Source organism: Bombina bombina, chromosome 11 (assembly GCF_027579735.1).
Source record: "Bombina bombina isolate aBomBom1 chromosome 11, aBomBom1.pri, whole genome shotgun sequence".
NCBI classification, from domain to species: Eukaryota; Metazoa; Chordata; class Amphibia; order Anura; family Bombinatoridae; genus Bombina; species Bombina bombina.
The window spans coordinates 71,471,562-71,487,771 of NC_069509.1; the positions used below are offsets into that span (position 1 = coordinate 71,471,562).

The 16,210-nt window shown below is 35.7% G+C and overlaps 1 protein-coding gene across 1 annotated transcript in view; it reads left to right on the forward strand.

Moving 5' to 3' along the window:
* CACNA1H (calcium voltage-gated channel subunit alpha1 H) overlaps positions 1-16,210 on the forward strand; it is a 498,677-nt gene that overhangs the window by 334,127 nt on the left and 148,340 nt on the right. Inside the window, exons 16-19 of the mRNA XM_053694739.1 lie at positions 598-698; positions 1,545-1,668; positions 5,234-5,302; positions 7,108-7,292. Coding sequence (XP_053550714.1) covers positions 598-698; positions 1,545-1,668; positions 5,234-5,302; positions 7,108-7,292 — 479 coding nt within the window. The remainder of the gene's footprint in view (positions 1-597; positions 699-1,544; positions 1,669-5,233; positions 5,303-7,107; positions 7,293-16,210) is intronic.

Below are 16,210 nucleotides of genomic sequence, written 5' to 3' on the forward strand. Positions count from 1 at the left end.
TTGCAAGCCGGAGCAGCGATTCCCCCGCCTGCAAGTCGTCTCTTCTTACGTCAGCAATGACGAATCCGGCTTCCTCCAATCACGGCATGGCCTCAGGTAATGTTTGCTCTGGGGGGGAAAGCCATGATTGGAGGAAGCCGGATTCGTCATTGCTGATGTAAAAAGAGACAAGCTGCAGGAGGGGGAATTGCTGCTCCGGCTTGCAAGAAGAAAAGGCAAGTATTTTAACAAAACTACTGAAATGTAAACTTTCATGAATGAAAGTGCCCCTGTTTTTAATAGGATTTTTAAAAACCGGGAACTCATTCATGAAAGTTTACCTTCACTTTAATAGAATTTCATAAAATTTTATCACTGGTCCTGCAAATATAATAAAAATAATGTTGTGACTCCCAATGTGTAAAGGATGCAAACCCCTCATGTAAATATAGCCAGTTGCTCGTTGATAATACTTTACTTGGAGCGACTATATCCCTTTAAAATTGTCTTTACATTGTACCATTGATATTATCTATTTATATTATCTTGGTTTGGGAGTGGTTAGAGCCACGTTATATTTATATTTCTCATGTTGTGATTTACATGATGTATTTCCAGAGTTACTGTTTCCGGATTCGAAAGATTTTGGAGCCATATAAGCCAAACTGGTGTAAAACTCATGAAGACTGGGCCCTCTACATATTCTCACCCCAAAACCAGTAAGGACAATGCTCATTAATATTATTTTTAACAGCATTATGTTTTTGCCAGTGAAGTAAATCAATGACTTAACATCATACATCATTTCATAGTCTACATCATATATCTATATTTTAGCATCTTTAAAGTCTGATATTGGGGTTTAATTGTTTATAATACTAGTTACCTTTTAACGCCTACTACCCTATATAAGTAGGTGATAACATAGGGAGATGAACATATATAATTGGCTAATTAAAGGGATACTGAACCCAATTTTTTTTGTTCACGATTCAGATAGAGCATACAATAGTTAGCAACTTTCTAATTTACTCCTATTATCAAATTTTCTTTGTTCTCATGGTATCTTTATTTGAAAAAGCAGGAATGTAAGCATAGGAGCTGGTCCCTTTTTGGTTCAGTACACTGGATAGCGCTTGCTGATTGCAACAAGCACTACCCAGGTGCTGAACCAAAGATAGGCAGGCTTGTAAGCTTACATTCCTGCTTTTTCAAATAAAGATAAAAACAGAACGAAGAAAATGTAATAATAGGAGTAAATAAGAAAGTTGCTTATAATTGCCTGCTCTACCTGAATCATAAAAGAAAAAAAATGTGGGTTCAGTATCCCTTTAACTGTTTCAATAACTGATGATGAATGGACCTGCAGGTCATGTGAGCATGCACAAAACGCGTGACACCAACTGTATGTTGAATGCTACCATGTTACAATAATGATGTTCACCGATTGATGAATAAATGACATCAAGTCTTTTGCTTACCTGGGAGTGTATTTTTTTTCTGGTGCTGATATGGTTTATGATTGTGCACAGGTTCTAATTAATAAGTACTATCTATTTGACCAGGTTCCGCATGATGTGCCAGAAGGTTATTGCCCACAAAATGTTTGACCACATAGTGCTCGTCTTCATCTTCTTGAACTGTATTACTATTGCCCTTGAACGTCCAGATATCCATCCTCTGAGCATGGTATGGTCACCTTGATCTCCACATCCTATTAATCCACATAATCCCATATATCATGTTTATTTGTGTCTTTCCTGCATTTCTACCTTAAAGGGACGCTAAACTCATGTTTTTTTCTTTCATGATTCAGATAGAGCATGCAATTTTAAGAAACTTTCAAATTTACTCCTATTATCAATTTTTTCCTTGTTCTCTTGCTATCTTTATTAAAAAAGCAGGAATTTAAATCTTAGGAAGCCAGCCCATTTTACGTTCAGCACCCTGGATAGCGATTGTTTATTGGTGGCTACATTTAGCAAACCAATAAGCAAGCGTAACCGAGGTTGTCAACCAAAAATGGGCCGGCTCTTAAAGGGACATTCAACACTTAGTGTAACAGGTTTTAATATTGTAAATTAAGAAACGGAGGTGCGCCTACACTATACCCCTCCTCCCTTGCCGCCTTGCTTCTGTCCTAATCAGCGGCGCTAACTACTCTAATACCCGGTCAATATGGATGCCGAACTCCCCCCACTATTACGTAGCTACCTTCTTCTTAAACTGATAAGCAAATCAGAATCCAGTCCTCGGACTGAAATTGCACGCGCGTGCAATTTCAGTCCGAGGACTGGATTCTGATTTGCTTATCAGTTTAAGAAGAAGGCAGCTACGTAATAGTGGGGGGAGTTCGGCATCCATATTGACCGGGTATTAGAGTAGTTAGCGCCGCTGATTAGGACAGAAGCAAGGCGGCAAGGGAGGAGGGGTATAGTGTAGGCGGACCTCCGTTTCTTAATTTACAATATTAAAACCTGTTACACTAAGTGTTGAATGTCCCTTTAAGCTTTACATTCCTGCTTTTTAAATAAAGATAGCAAGAGAACAAAGAAAAATTGATAATAGGAGTAGATTAGAAAGTTGCTTAAAATTGCATGCTCTATCTGAATCATGAAAGAAAAAAATTTGGATTTAGAGTCCCTTTAAAGGGACACTGTACTCAAAACACTTTTGTCATCCATATGAAATTATGTTGCCTCAGGAAAAGATGTTTAGAATGAAATTGAAACTAATAAAGCTGTGTTGATTTTGTATTTCCTACGAATGTTCATTGGGTGATAGAAACTTTTCACTATGTTTATTCGCTGATAGGTACTTCCAGTTTATGTTCATTGGCTGGTTCTTTTTGCTACAGCTTAGTGAGCGTTGGTAGCAAGCAAGTACCTGTACAATAATAAGCATTATTTGTTATTATTGTATATTTATTATTGTGGTTTTATTTCAGTGAAATCCTGAGAAACAGAGTTAGGAGCTTATGCAGATATTGTAAAGTGCTTTCCAAATTTTTGTTTAGATCAGTTTAACCCTTTGAGTGCTAAGCACTTTCCCACCTGGGTGCTAAGATTATTTAAGTTTCTTTTTGTTTCTTTTTTGAACAATTTTTTTTTAACTTTTTTTTCCAGACCCCCAATACTTAAACTGTTGTTAAGGTTAGGCGATTACCTTTCCAATGGTGGGTCTTGGGGGTCTGTAGCTGCTTAGATGCCTGAGATACCGGCTTCTAAGCAGCATGCCCCCTGCTCCTATACTTAAAATTGTTAAGTATAAATAAAGTTGCACGGTGACGTCACCACGCAAAACGGGAAGCCCCGGCGATGCCTGTCACTCTACAGGCACGATCGCCGGGGTAAGAGCGGATGGGAGCCCCCAGATCTCCCTCAAGGTGGGAGAGTGCTAGTGACGGCTCAGAGTCGTCATTAGCACTCAAAGGGTTAAAGGTAAATCAAATCCAAAAATTTTCTTTCATGACTCAGGAGCGTGCACATTTCTGCTTCCCTTTATGCAGTACTTTTTCCACAGTGTTATACATTAGCAAGAGCAGTAGATGGCTGCACTATTTCCTGTCATGTAATGCTTCAGACATTTGCACGATACCTATCTAGATATCTATTCAACAAAGAATAACATGAGAACGATGCAAATTTGATAATAGAAGTAAATTGGAATCTATGGGTTTGGACAATTTGGGTTTCATGTCCCTTTAAAAGGTCATTCTACAACAAAAGTTACATTAACTAATTCTTTAGAGTGCATCATTTTTGTATCACTGACCATAGCTTATTTAAACCAACATAGAGTGCTGCACCAATTAACCTTTTAAAAAGCTATGTCCGCCTGGTCTCTCAGTCAGACAAAAATTTGAACTAGATTCTGAAGCTTAGGGTTAATCCAATGCTGATTGAAGGCTAAATGTAGCCACCAATCAGCGAGTACTACTCAGGGTTCTGAACCAAAAATGGGCTGGCTCCTAAGCTTACATTCCTGCTTTTTTCAAATAAAGATACCAAAAGAACAAAGGAAAATTGATAATAGGAGTAAATTAGAATGTTGCTTAACATTGCATGCTCTATCTGAATCATGAAAGAAAAAAATTGGGTTTAATATCCCTTTAAAAGGATATGAAACCCAAAAAAATGTTTTTGTGATTCAGACAGATATTCTTTGTTAAATAGATACCTAGATAGGTGTATGGAGCCCTATATGGCAGGAAATAGTGTTGCCATCTAGTTCTCTTGCAAATGGATAACATTCTTGCAAAACTGCTGACATATAGTGCTCCTGCCACGTGCACGCTCCTGAGATTTTTTTCAACAAAAGATACCCAAAGAACGGAAAAAAAAATGGTAATAGAAGGAAATTAGAAATTTGTTTGAAATATACACACTCTATCTGAATCATGAGAGAAAAGTGCTAGGTTTCATGTCCTTTTAACTTTTCAAGTATATAGCTATTAAAGGGATAGTAAACCCCAAAATGTTCTTTTATGAGTCAGATATAACATACAATTTTAAACAACTTTCCAATTTAATTCTGTTATCAAAGTTTCTTTATTCTCTTGTTATCCATTGCTGAAGGGACAGCATTGCGCTACTGACAGGAAGCTGAAAATATCTATTTAGCCAATCACAAGAGACAAATGTGTGCAGGCACCAATTAGCAACAGCTCCCACTAGTGTACGATCTGTGCGTGTTCATTTTCTGACAAGAGAACGAAGCACATTTGAAAATAGAAGTCAATTTAAAAGTGTCTTAAAATGACATGCTCTATCTGAATCATGCAAGGTTAATTTTGACTTTCCTATCCCTTTAAATTAACTTTTTGTGATTATTGTAATGCTTTAAATATCATTTGTGTGTATTTTAATAATGATATTCCAAGCAAAACAGCTTAAAAACAGCACAAATGTCTCATTTCTATTCAGAAGATTTTGGACAAATTCTTGTTAATTTTAAAAAAAAACAAAAAAAAAAAAACGACAGAAATCTAAAAAAAAGACTCACTAAAATAGTTGTAATAATATCCAAAATAAAACACACAAAAGAAAAATGTACAGTAGTTTATAATAAGAATTTATATTTTGTACCATTCAGAACCTTTAAATGTTTACTAGTTCATTTTTCCTTTGTAAAAGCCCCAGGATTTGTCAAAAATGTGACTTTTCCGCACACAGTAATTTACGGTAACAATGTTTTCATGCTGATTACTGTATTTTAACTTATTCTGTATTTGTTTTTTTCTTTCATTTCTCAGGAACGGATATTCTTGAGCGTTTCCAACTACATTTTCACAGCAATCTTTGTTGTAGAGATGACAATTAAGGTACTTTAATATTGTAATACTGTTGAGCATTTGGGATGTATAAACTAAATCCAAAAATGGTCTGTGGCATTTAGATCATTCTTGCACCAGATTTAAAAGTTCAACACACAAACATTTGCACAGATATTTGAGTATTGCACATTTATTATAATTAATATGATGCAGAGATAATTCGACTGTCTCAGACTATTGCCATTTTCAGTATGTGGACCAAATAACAAGTACAACTGATAATGTGTGAAGTATTTAATTATTTTTTTTATTTTTTTTAAAGTTTAAATTTACTTATGTAATCTTTTGGTCTCTGCGGTTGAAACTTGCCCTCTTTCCATTAGATTATATTAAGTTACGCTGGGGACTGGGGAGTGTGCATGCATATTTGTGCTTGCAGCAGTGTATGTAGCAATGATATATACACAACCTGTAGAGGGAGCTCTAGAATACAATACAGCCCCCAGCAAAACTCTATGGTAAACCAAGCGGTATAGCTAAACTCTATGGTAAACCAAGCTGCATAGCTAAACTCTATGGTAAACAAAGCTGTATAGCTAGAAGCATTATTTAATAAAGAAGTCTGAACAAATTAAGAGTGCATCTATCTTTTGATACCAAATATTGTGTGCAGTACTTGTAAGTGAAGCCAGAGCTGTGGGTGTTCTGCTATCACTCATTACTGCCTGCTTTCTCTACAGGTTGCTTGAACACACACTGCTGCAGGCACATAGTACTCAATACACATTCATGCTCCTGAACTAACCCAAGTATGTTGTCATTAAAAGAGCTCAAGTTTCAATCAAGGACAAATAAACTTTATAATAGAAGTAAATTAGAACATTTTTAACATTGTATGCTCTATGTGAATCAAAGTTTTGACTTCTTTAAAAAAAACAAAAAAACCTGGAATCTTTAATAAAAAAAATGCATATATTCACCTATATTATCATATTTTCCTAATTCTCCTGGTTTCTTTTGTTGAAACCTCCCCCCTCCTTCCATTGGAGCATACTGTTGTAGACTCAGGAGTGTGTTTAAGCAATGTGTCTTGAGCAATATGTGCTTGCAGCAGTGTGTGTAGCAATGCTATACAAGGAACCTATATGCTATACAGGAACTGCAGAGTGCGGTACATTCAGCCACTGGTAAAACTCTATGGTAAACTAAGCTGTATATCTAGAAGCATTGTTTAATAAATAAGTCTAAACACAAACTGATAATGTATCTATTATTTGATAGGAGACACTGAACACTAGTAGTTAATGAAGGCAGACCTGTTGGTGTTCCTTGCTGTCACACAGCACTGTCTGTTGTAGCTACATCTCCCTTTACAGGTTGCTTGTATAAATTTGCCACATACATTGCCGCAGACACATAGTGCTCAATACAGATGCATGCTTCAGAACCTACCTAAGTATGCTGTCATAAAAATGTTCCAAGTTTTAACTAAGAACAAAAAAACAACAACTTTATAATATAATATGGTGTATGGTGTAATATAATATTTAATGGTGTATGCTCTACATTAATCTGAATTTTGGACTTCCTTGAATATATATATATAAAATTCACACACTATAAAATTCAAATGAACAACATTTCCTAATCTACCACAGCATCATAATTCTCACAGTTGTTCTTTATATTCTAATTTAACACACATAAGGTAACAATTATTTTAACACTTTAGTCATGTTTCTCCTTTGTAACTTTTTTACTTGTTTTGAATGCAGAGCTTATATCTTGTGCTGTCCATGGGACATAATATACCCTACAAGAGCGGAACTATAAACTCTTCTCATTCTCCTCAGGTGGTAGCACTGGGTTTTGTCTCTGGAGAGAACGCTTATCTGCAAAGTAGCTGGAACGTGCTGGATGGGCTCCTGGTTTTTGTTTCCATCATTGACATCATTGTCTCTATGGCATCAGATGGAGGGGCAAAGATACTGGGCATCCTGCGTGTGCTGAGGCTATTGCGCACCCTGCGTCCCTTGAGGTAGAACTACAGAACGTAGCATTTTCTTTTCAGTTTTGTTGGTACTTGAGATATTAATGTGGCCAAGCATGGAATAAAGAAAACAAATACAGTTATCTAACAAACAAAACAAGTGTTATACACCAACATCTTCAGTAAATAAGTTAAAGTAATAGTTTAGTCAAAATTAAACTTTCATGATTCAGATAGAGCATGCAATTTTAAGCAACTTTCTAATTTACTCCTATTCTCAATTTTTCTTTGTTCTCTTGGTATCTTTATATGAGCCGGCCCATTTTTGGTTCAGCACCTGGGTAGTGCTTGCTTATTGGTGGCTACATTTAGACACCAATCAGAAGATGCTACCCAGACGCTGAACCAAAAATGGGCTAACTCCTAAGCTTACATTCTTGCTTTTTCAAATAAAGATAGCAAGAGAATAAAGAAAAATTGATAAGGGTAAATTAGAAAGTTGCTTAATATTGCATGCTCTATCTGATTCATGAAAGTTTAATTTTGACTAGACTATCCCTTTAAGAAATACAAGAACATTCAAAAAACTAAAATGACATACTCTAATTATTAGGGGTGGGCGAATGTTTTATTTATTTATTTATAAAATATTTTACCAGGAAAGATACATTGAGATTTCTCTAGTTTTCAAGTATGTCCTGGGTACACAAAACATTGCATTGATACAATGGGTACAATAAAATACAAAACAATAATAATACATGATATATGCACACAAATTTAACATAGAACAGGTAGGAAATATATAATCAACCACGACCAGTGCATTCTGTTTTGAGATATGTAGAGAGGGATCTCTTAAAGGATTTTAGGCATGGGGAAGGTTTGAAAGTGTGCGGGAGGTCGTTCCATAATTGTGGTGCTCTGTAGAAAAAGGAGGATCGAGCTGCTTTCTTTTTGTATTGAGGCACGCTAAATAATGTGCTGGTACTGGATCAGAGGTTATAGGAGGTGGGAATAACCGGTGAGAGCATACTGCTCAGGTAGGGTGGGAACTTCCCAGAAAAGCTTTTAAACACAAGGCAAGAAAGATGGAGGGTGCGTCTGGATTCCAGCGACAGCCAGTTTAGTTCTTTTAGCATGTCACAATGGTGGGTCCTGTAGTTACATTGTAGCACAAAGCGGCAGAACGAGTTATACAATGTATTACGTTTATTAAGGTGAGTTTGCGGTGCAGGTGCGTATACTACGTCCCCGTAATCCATGATAGGCATCAGCATTTGCTGTACAATCTTTTCCTTTACAGTAGGGCTGAGGCAGGATTTGTTTCTGTACAGGGCACCTATTTTTGGATAAAGTTTAGATGCCAGTTTTTCTATATGGAGGCCAAAAGATAGATTGGGGTCTAACAACATACCCAAGTATTTAAAAGAGTGGACTGCGGTCAGTGTGCAATTTGATTTTGTTTTGATGCATAGATGGGAATTTTGTAGTTTGTGTAGTTTAGGTCCTGTTCCAAAGATCATTGTGACAGTTTTGTCAGTGTTTAGGAAGAGTTTGTTTTTTGAGATCCACTTTTCTACCTCTGTGAACTGGTCTTGGAGTACTGCTTCAAGCTGCGGTAGATCGGAATTGTTTGCATAGATTACCGTGTCATCTGCATACATGTGTACAGTTGAGGATTTGCAGACATTAGGCAAATCGTTTATAAACAATGTGAATAGTAGGGGGCCGAGAATGGAACCTTGGGGAACACCACACGTGACTGGGAGAGGGAGGGAGTCGCTGTCAGAAATGGAGACATATTGTGATCGATCCGATACATATGATCGAAACCAGGTTAGCGGACGATCACCAATACCTGAGTTTTTTAGTTTGAGCAGTAGTATGTCGTGGTCTACTGTGTCAAAGGCCTTTGCAAAATCAAGGAAAATAGCACCAGTTAGGTCTCCTTGTTCCATTCCAGTTTGGATATCATTGCAAACTTTTAGGAGGGCAGTTGTAGTGGAGTGATTTGTACGAAAACCTGATTGATCAGGGGTCAGATAGTTAGATTGTTGGTAATATTCACATAATTGCGTATGGACGCATTTTTCTAAGATTTTTGACAATACTGGGAGCAATAATATTGGGCGATAGTTAGAAACCAAGGTTATCTCCCCACTTTTATGGATAGGCACTACTCTTGCAGTCTTCCAGAGTTTGGGTATGTATCCAGACACCAAGGATTCGTTAATTATGGTTGTGACAGGTTTAGCAATTGCTGGCGCACTAAGCTTCAACAGCATTGCTGGGATTTGATCAGGTCCAGACTGGTTTTTCATTTTTAGGTTATTAAGGTTTTTCTTAATCACATTGATGGGTACAGGTCTAAAATTGAACTTCTCTATATTGGGTCTTTGCTGATTTAATGGGGCCTGATCCACATTTGTAGCTTCAGGATGCGTGCCATTTATTAGTTTGTCAATCAGGGTGGTGGAGCATCCGACAAAATATTTGTTAAAGGCATTTGCTACATCTAAGGGGAGTTGCAGGGTTTGGTTGTCCACATTGACAGTGGAGGGTTGGGAGTGGATTGGTGGAGTTTGTAAATTATTTATGACTTTCCAAAACTTTCTAGGGTTTGATATGTTATTGTTCAGATTTTCACAGAAATATTGGGCCTTGGACAATTTTATTTTGTTTAGTGCATATATTTCGCCATTGTCTATATACACAGTGATCGTTCATAGAGCCAGTATGCTTGAACTTTGACCACAATGAATCTCGAAACTGGTACATTTGAATGAGGTCAGCTGTGATCCAATTCAAGTGTACTCCTTTTACTCTCACCTTAAGCAGCGGGGCATGTAAATTCCAAACTTGTAGGAGTTCGGACTGAAAGAATTCAACTGCAGAGTCAAGGTCTGGGATTTGCAACATTCGAAAAATTAAACAAATTGGCCGCAAGGTTTACAAGAATGTTATTCATTTGCACTAGATGGAACACTATTTCCTGCATTATAGTGCTCCAGATGCCTACCTAGGTATCTCTTCAACTAAGGAATACCATGGGAATGAAACAAATTTGATAATAGAAGTAAATTGAAAGCTTTTTTTAATATTATATGCTCTGTCTGAATCACAAAAAATAATATATCTGGGTTTATATCCCTTTAAGACCAGAACATTAAAGGGATACTAAACCCATTTTTTTTTTAATTTAATGATTCAGAAACAGCATGCAATTTTAAGCAACTTTCAAATTTACTCCTATTATCAATTTTTCTTAGTTCTCTTGCTATCCTTATATAAAAATGTGGAATTTAAAGCTTAGGAGCAGGCCCATTTTAGGGGCAGCACCCAGTATAGTGCTTGCTTATTGGTGACTACATTCAGCCAAACAATAAGCAAGCTTAAAGGGACAGTCAAGTCCAAAACAAAGGTTCATGTTTAAAATAGGGCATGTCATTTTAAACAACTTTCCAATTTACTTTTATTACCAATTTTTGTTCTCTTGGTATTCTTAGTTGAAAGCTAAACCTAGGAGGTTCATATGCTAATTTCTTAGACCTTGAAGGCCGCCTCTAATCTAAATGCATTTTGATAATTTTTCACCACTAGAGGGCATTAGTTCACGTGTTTCATATAGATAACATTGAGTTCATGCACGTGACATGGAGACAGCTCTGACTGGCTAAAATGCAAGTCTGTCAAAATAACTGAAATAAGGGGGCAGTCTGCTGAGGCTTAGATACAAGGTAATTACAGAGGTAAAACATGTATAATTATAACTGTGTTGGTTATGCAAAACTGGAGAATTGGTAATTAAGGGATTATCTATCTAATTGATAATAGGAGTAAATGTGAAAGTTGCTTAAAATTGCCTGCCCTATCTGAATCATTTTCACCATGAAAACTTGTGGCTTTAGTGTCCCTTTAACTATAACACAATAAAATAATAAACACTTTAGCAGTGAGTGCTCACAAAAATAAAGTGTAACAAAAACAAAATGATGCACTGATACTGTGTGACAATGTGTGTTGTGTAATCTTTCAATCTATGTGAAGATCCAAGTGACCTTGAAAGGTAAGGGAGAGAAAATTCCAATAGTGAAGTTCCGTCTAGTACATATCAGTGTTAATTTCGTCGACTAAAACTAGACTAAAATGACTATAAAACTAAAGAAATTCTAATGACTAAAATACGACTAAAACTAAAATGACATTTTAGTCAAAAGACTATGACTAAAACTAAATCAAAATTTGCTGACAAAAACAATTTATGCAAGTTGTTATAATTAATCCATATTCAATTACTGCTCTTTTGTAAAATTTACGAAACTTCATTTTATTAAATTTTAAGATAAAGACTGTTATATACCACAACAGTTAAATCTGTTAAATCTGTATTGCATGTTCAAACCTTAATACCATAAAAGAAAACAGGTTAATAAACCTTTACTCCAGGAGTTTATAATAAGTTTGGAAGTTCTAGAGCAGTGCTAATATCGTTGCCGAAACGTTTTTGAATCTGTGAACAATCAATTGATTCTTCCTATAGAAATAAGCATAAACCACGAATATGGGTTTAAGTTATGCTGTGTCTGTGCTATCTGCAGAAACTTTTTGTTGTGTTGAGTTTCTTGATACTTGTTTTAATTATTAACAGAGAACTGTTATAGTTTTTATATTGGGTAATATGTTCAATACAGCCAATACAGTTTTTTTTTTTATATTTTAAAGTTGCACTTCTGTTTGTTTATGAAACTTGGTTTTATTTAATTTTAAGTTTAATAAAGATGTTACATATCACAACGGCTAAATCTGTGTCTGTATTGCATGTTTAAACTTTAATACCATAAATATTAACAGGTGTTATGTTTACTCCTGGAGTATGTAATCAGTTTGCAAATGATAGAGAAATGCTTAAATAATGCATTACACTTTAACTAAACCCCTTAGATTTTAGTTGACTAAAATCTACTGGAGATTTAGTCGACTAAAATGTATTGGAGATTCAGTCGACTAAAACTAGACTAAAACTAAAACAATTCAGATGACTAAAATATGACTAAAACTAAAATGGCATTTTAGTCAAAAGACTAAAACTAAGAATAAACTGAAACTTGCAGTCAAAATTAACACTGGTACATATAACAGGTGCAGCAGACAGGACCTTAGTCATGCTTGTGAGTGCTAATCACTGAGCTCTCAGGTGTTAGCACATTTGATTAAATCCCATCCAGGAATGAACATGAAAATTGTAAATTGAGATTTTAATAGAACATTAAAAACACACCGTCTATTCACAGAGGAAAAACTTTGTCATATTCCAGGGAAAATTAATAAAAGAGAAGTAGAGATATGTACTCAAAAGTTAAATCAAATATTAGTTAAAACAAAATAACTGATAAATCAATTAACTATCAATTCTTACTTATGATATTTTGATATAGACATGCAAAAGTGTGATCCATAACACTTCCAATTTCGCTCTCATATTATAAATTTATTTTTTTAACACTTGAGTGACAGTCTAGTGTGCGGTAACATCTGCATATTGGGGCGTGCAGTAAAACTCTTGTTGAATAACACTCAAGCTCTAACCCCATAGAGCATAAAAAAGAGTCCAAAAATTGCTAATAGAACTAAACTGGAATTTTGCTTAAAGTTGCATGCTCTTCATTAAAGGGATAGAAAAGTCAAAATTAAACTTGCATGAGTCAGATAGAGCATGTAATTTTAGGACACATTTAAGATCACTTCTTTTTTCAGTTGTTCTTTGTTCTCTACATATGCATTGTTGAAAATTAATACATGCATATCCTACACTAATGAGAGCTAGCTGGTGATTGGTGCCTGCATACATTTGTCTCTTGTGATTGGCTAACGACATCTGTCCATCTATCTGCCAGTAATGCAATGCTGTTCCTACTTCCTTCAGCAAAGGATAACAAGAGAATGTAAATTGGAAACTTGTTTAAAATGGTATGTTCTATCCAAATCATGAATTAACATTTCGGAGTTTCCTGCCTTTAATAGTAAAAGTTTATTTGTGACTTACTGTCCTTTTAAAATCATATTTTGTGAAGCATGCAGAATTCATAAAGACTGTGAGTTCATATTGCCCCAGTGAAACATTTAATTTCATGGTTGTGTATCTCTGCTTACAACTGACTAGGTTATCTCAATGTGTGAAGTTTTTATCCAGGCTGTTTCTTCCAGTTTTAATTAAATAGTTCTGTAATGTTACAGAGCCTTTTTTTTATTATTGTGATTCCTGTATTTTTCACAGCGGACCTTGTTCTATGCTTGTAAATGTGATAAGCGGCAAGTAGAAAATTCTTTGAATTGTGCAATTTTTTTAATTGCAATGTTGGGGCTTTTTTCTTCTTCCATATTTTAGTCTCACTAATGGATTATATTGAATTTATACCAATATGTTCCTGGGTGCAGAAGCCACAGATTCTGCACTTAGAATAATCGAATGAATATATATGTTGTATCATTTGACCAAGAGTATAGGTGTCCTTATTAGTGAACCACTAGGGATATGTCTTATTTCCAGAATGGTAAAGTAGTCCCTAGTTTTTTCCATCCCCACTCACTGTCGTCTGATCTCATTAAGCTTGTTTGTACTGTGAACAGAGGCTGCAAAATCTGTCAGATCTTAAAGTTCCTTAAGGGATTTATTAAAGGCAAATATTCCATTGAAAGCTTTGTCGTATACTACAGAGTATTCTCTTAATTTCACATCAAGGACAGACAAATCTAGTGATATGTTGTTTGTACTAAAATTAAGATTTTATTCCTGTAAACTTTATATTGTATGTATATTGTGTACATCAGTATATTTATAGAAATTAGTTTAGAAATGTATAAATATATTTTATATTGAAATATTTTCATATTTTTCAACTGTAGTTTATCTCACAATATAAGAGAAAATGCCTAATATTATATTTAAAAAATAATGGGCCAGGTTACAAGTGGAGCGCAAAATATTGCTTTCGCTAAAGTGATATTGGCGCTCCACCTTGTGATACCAGCACACACAAATGTACACAAATGTATTAGAAGTTAGGTGCAATGCGAACACGGCCTCGCGTTTTTAAAGATGGAAGCTTTGCACTCACAAGAGCATTCTATAGGCTCCAATGGGAGCCTCTTCAAATGCCATCATACACGGCACAGAACGTAATCGCAGCGAAGGGGGTAAGTCATGCAGTGATGGACAGCAAATTTAAATATATATATGCTTATATACATATATATTTATGTGTTAATATGTGTATACATATATATTTATGTGTTAATATGTGTATACATATATATTTATGTGTTAATATGTGTATACATATATATTTATGTGTTAATATGTGTATACATATATATTTATGTGTTAATATGTGTATACATATATATTTATGTGTTAATATGTGTATACATATATTTCTTCTGTTAAGTGTGATCAGTCCACGGGTCATCATTACTTCTGGGATATTAACTCCTCCCCAACAGGAAGTGCAAGAGGATTCACCCAGCAGAGCTGCATATAGCTCCTCCCCTCTACGTCACTCCCAGTCATTCTCTTGCACCCAACGACTAGATAGGAGGTGTGAGAGGGCTATGGTGATTATACTTAGTTTTATATCTTCAATCAAAAGTTTGTTATTTTAAAATAGCACCGGAGTGTGTTATTACCTCTCTGGCAGAGTTTGACGAAGAATCTACCAGAGTTTTTGCTATGATTTTAGCCGGAGTAGTTAAGATCATATTGCTGTTTCTCGGCCATCTGAGGAGAGGTAAACTTCAGATCAGGGGACAGCGGGCAGATGAATCTGCATAGAGGTATGTAGCAGCTTTTATTTTCTGACAATGGAATTGATGAGAAAATCCTGCCATACCGATATAATGTCATGTATGTATACTTTACACTTCAGTATTCTGGGGAATGGTACTTCACTAGAATTACACTGTAAGAAGTACATTAAGCTGTTTAATAACTAGAAATTATGTTTAACGTTTTTGCTGGAATGTAAAATCGTTTTCATTTGCTGAGGTACTGAGTGAATAAATGTTTGGGCACCATTTTCCCACTTGGCAGTTGCTTAATCTTTTTCTGACAGTTTCTGTTCTCTCTCACTGCTGTGTGTGAGGGGGAAGGGCCGTTTTTTGGCGCCTTTTCTATGCATCAGTTATTTCAGTCAGCAGTTCATTGTATTTCCTGCATGATCCGGTTCATCTCTACAGAACTCAGGGGTCTTCAAACTTATTTTGAGGGAGGTAATTTCTCTCAGCAGAGCTGTGAGAATTATAGTTGACTGTGATAAAAAACGTTTATTCTGTAATTGTTTCCTGCTTTCAGAATTTGTTATCTTTGCTATTGGGATTAAACCTTTGCTAAAGTTGTGTTGTTTACAAGGATTGAGGCTATAACTGTTTCAATTTATTAATTTTCAACTGTCATAGATTTTCTGTGCTTCTTAAAGGCACAGTACGTTTTAATATTATTCTAATTGAATTGTATTCTAAGTTGCAAGTTTATTTGCTAGTGTGTTAAACATGTCTGATTCAGAGGAAGATACCTGTGTCATTTGTTGCAATGCCAAAGTGGAGCCCAATAGAAATTTATGTACTAACTGTATTGATGCTACTTTAAATAAAAGTCAATCTGTACAAATTGAACAAATTTCACCAAACAACGAGGGGAGAGTTATGCCGACTAACTCGCCTCACGTGCCAGTACCTGCATCTCCCGCTCGGGAGGTGCGTGATATTGTAGCGCCGAGTACATCTGGCCGGCCATTACAAATCACATTACAGGATATGGCTTCTGTTATGACTGAAGTTTTGGCTAAATTACCAGAACTAAGAGGTAAGCGTGATCACTCTGGGGTGAGAACAGAGTGCGCTGATAATATTAGGGCCATGTCAGATACTGCGTCACAGGTTGCAGAACATGAGGACGGAGAACTTCATTC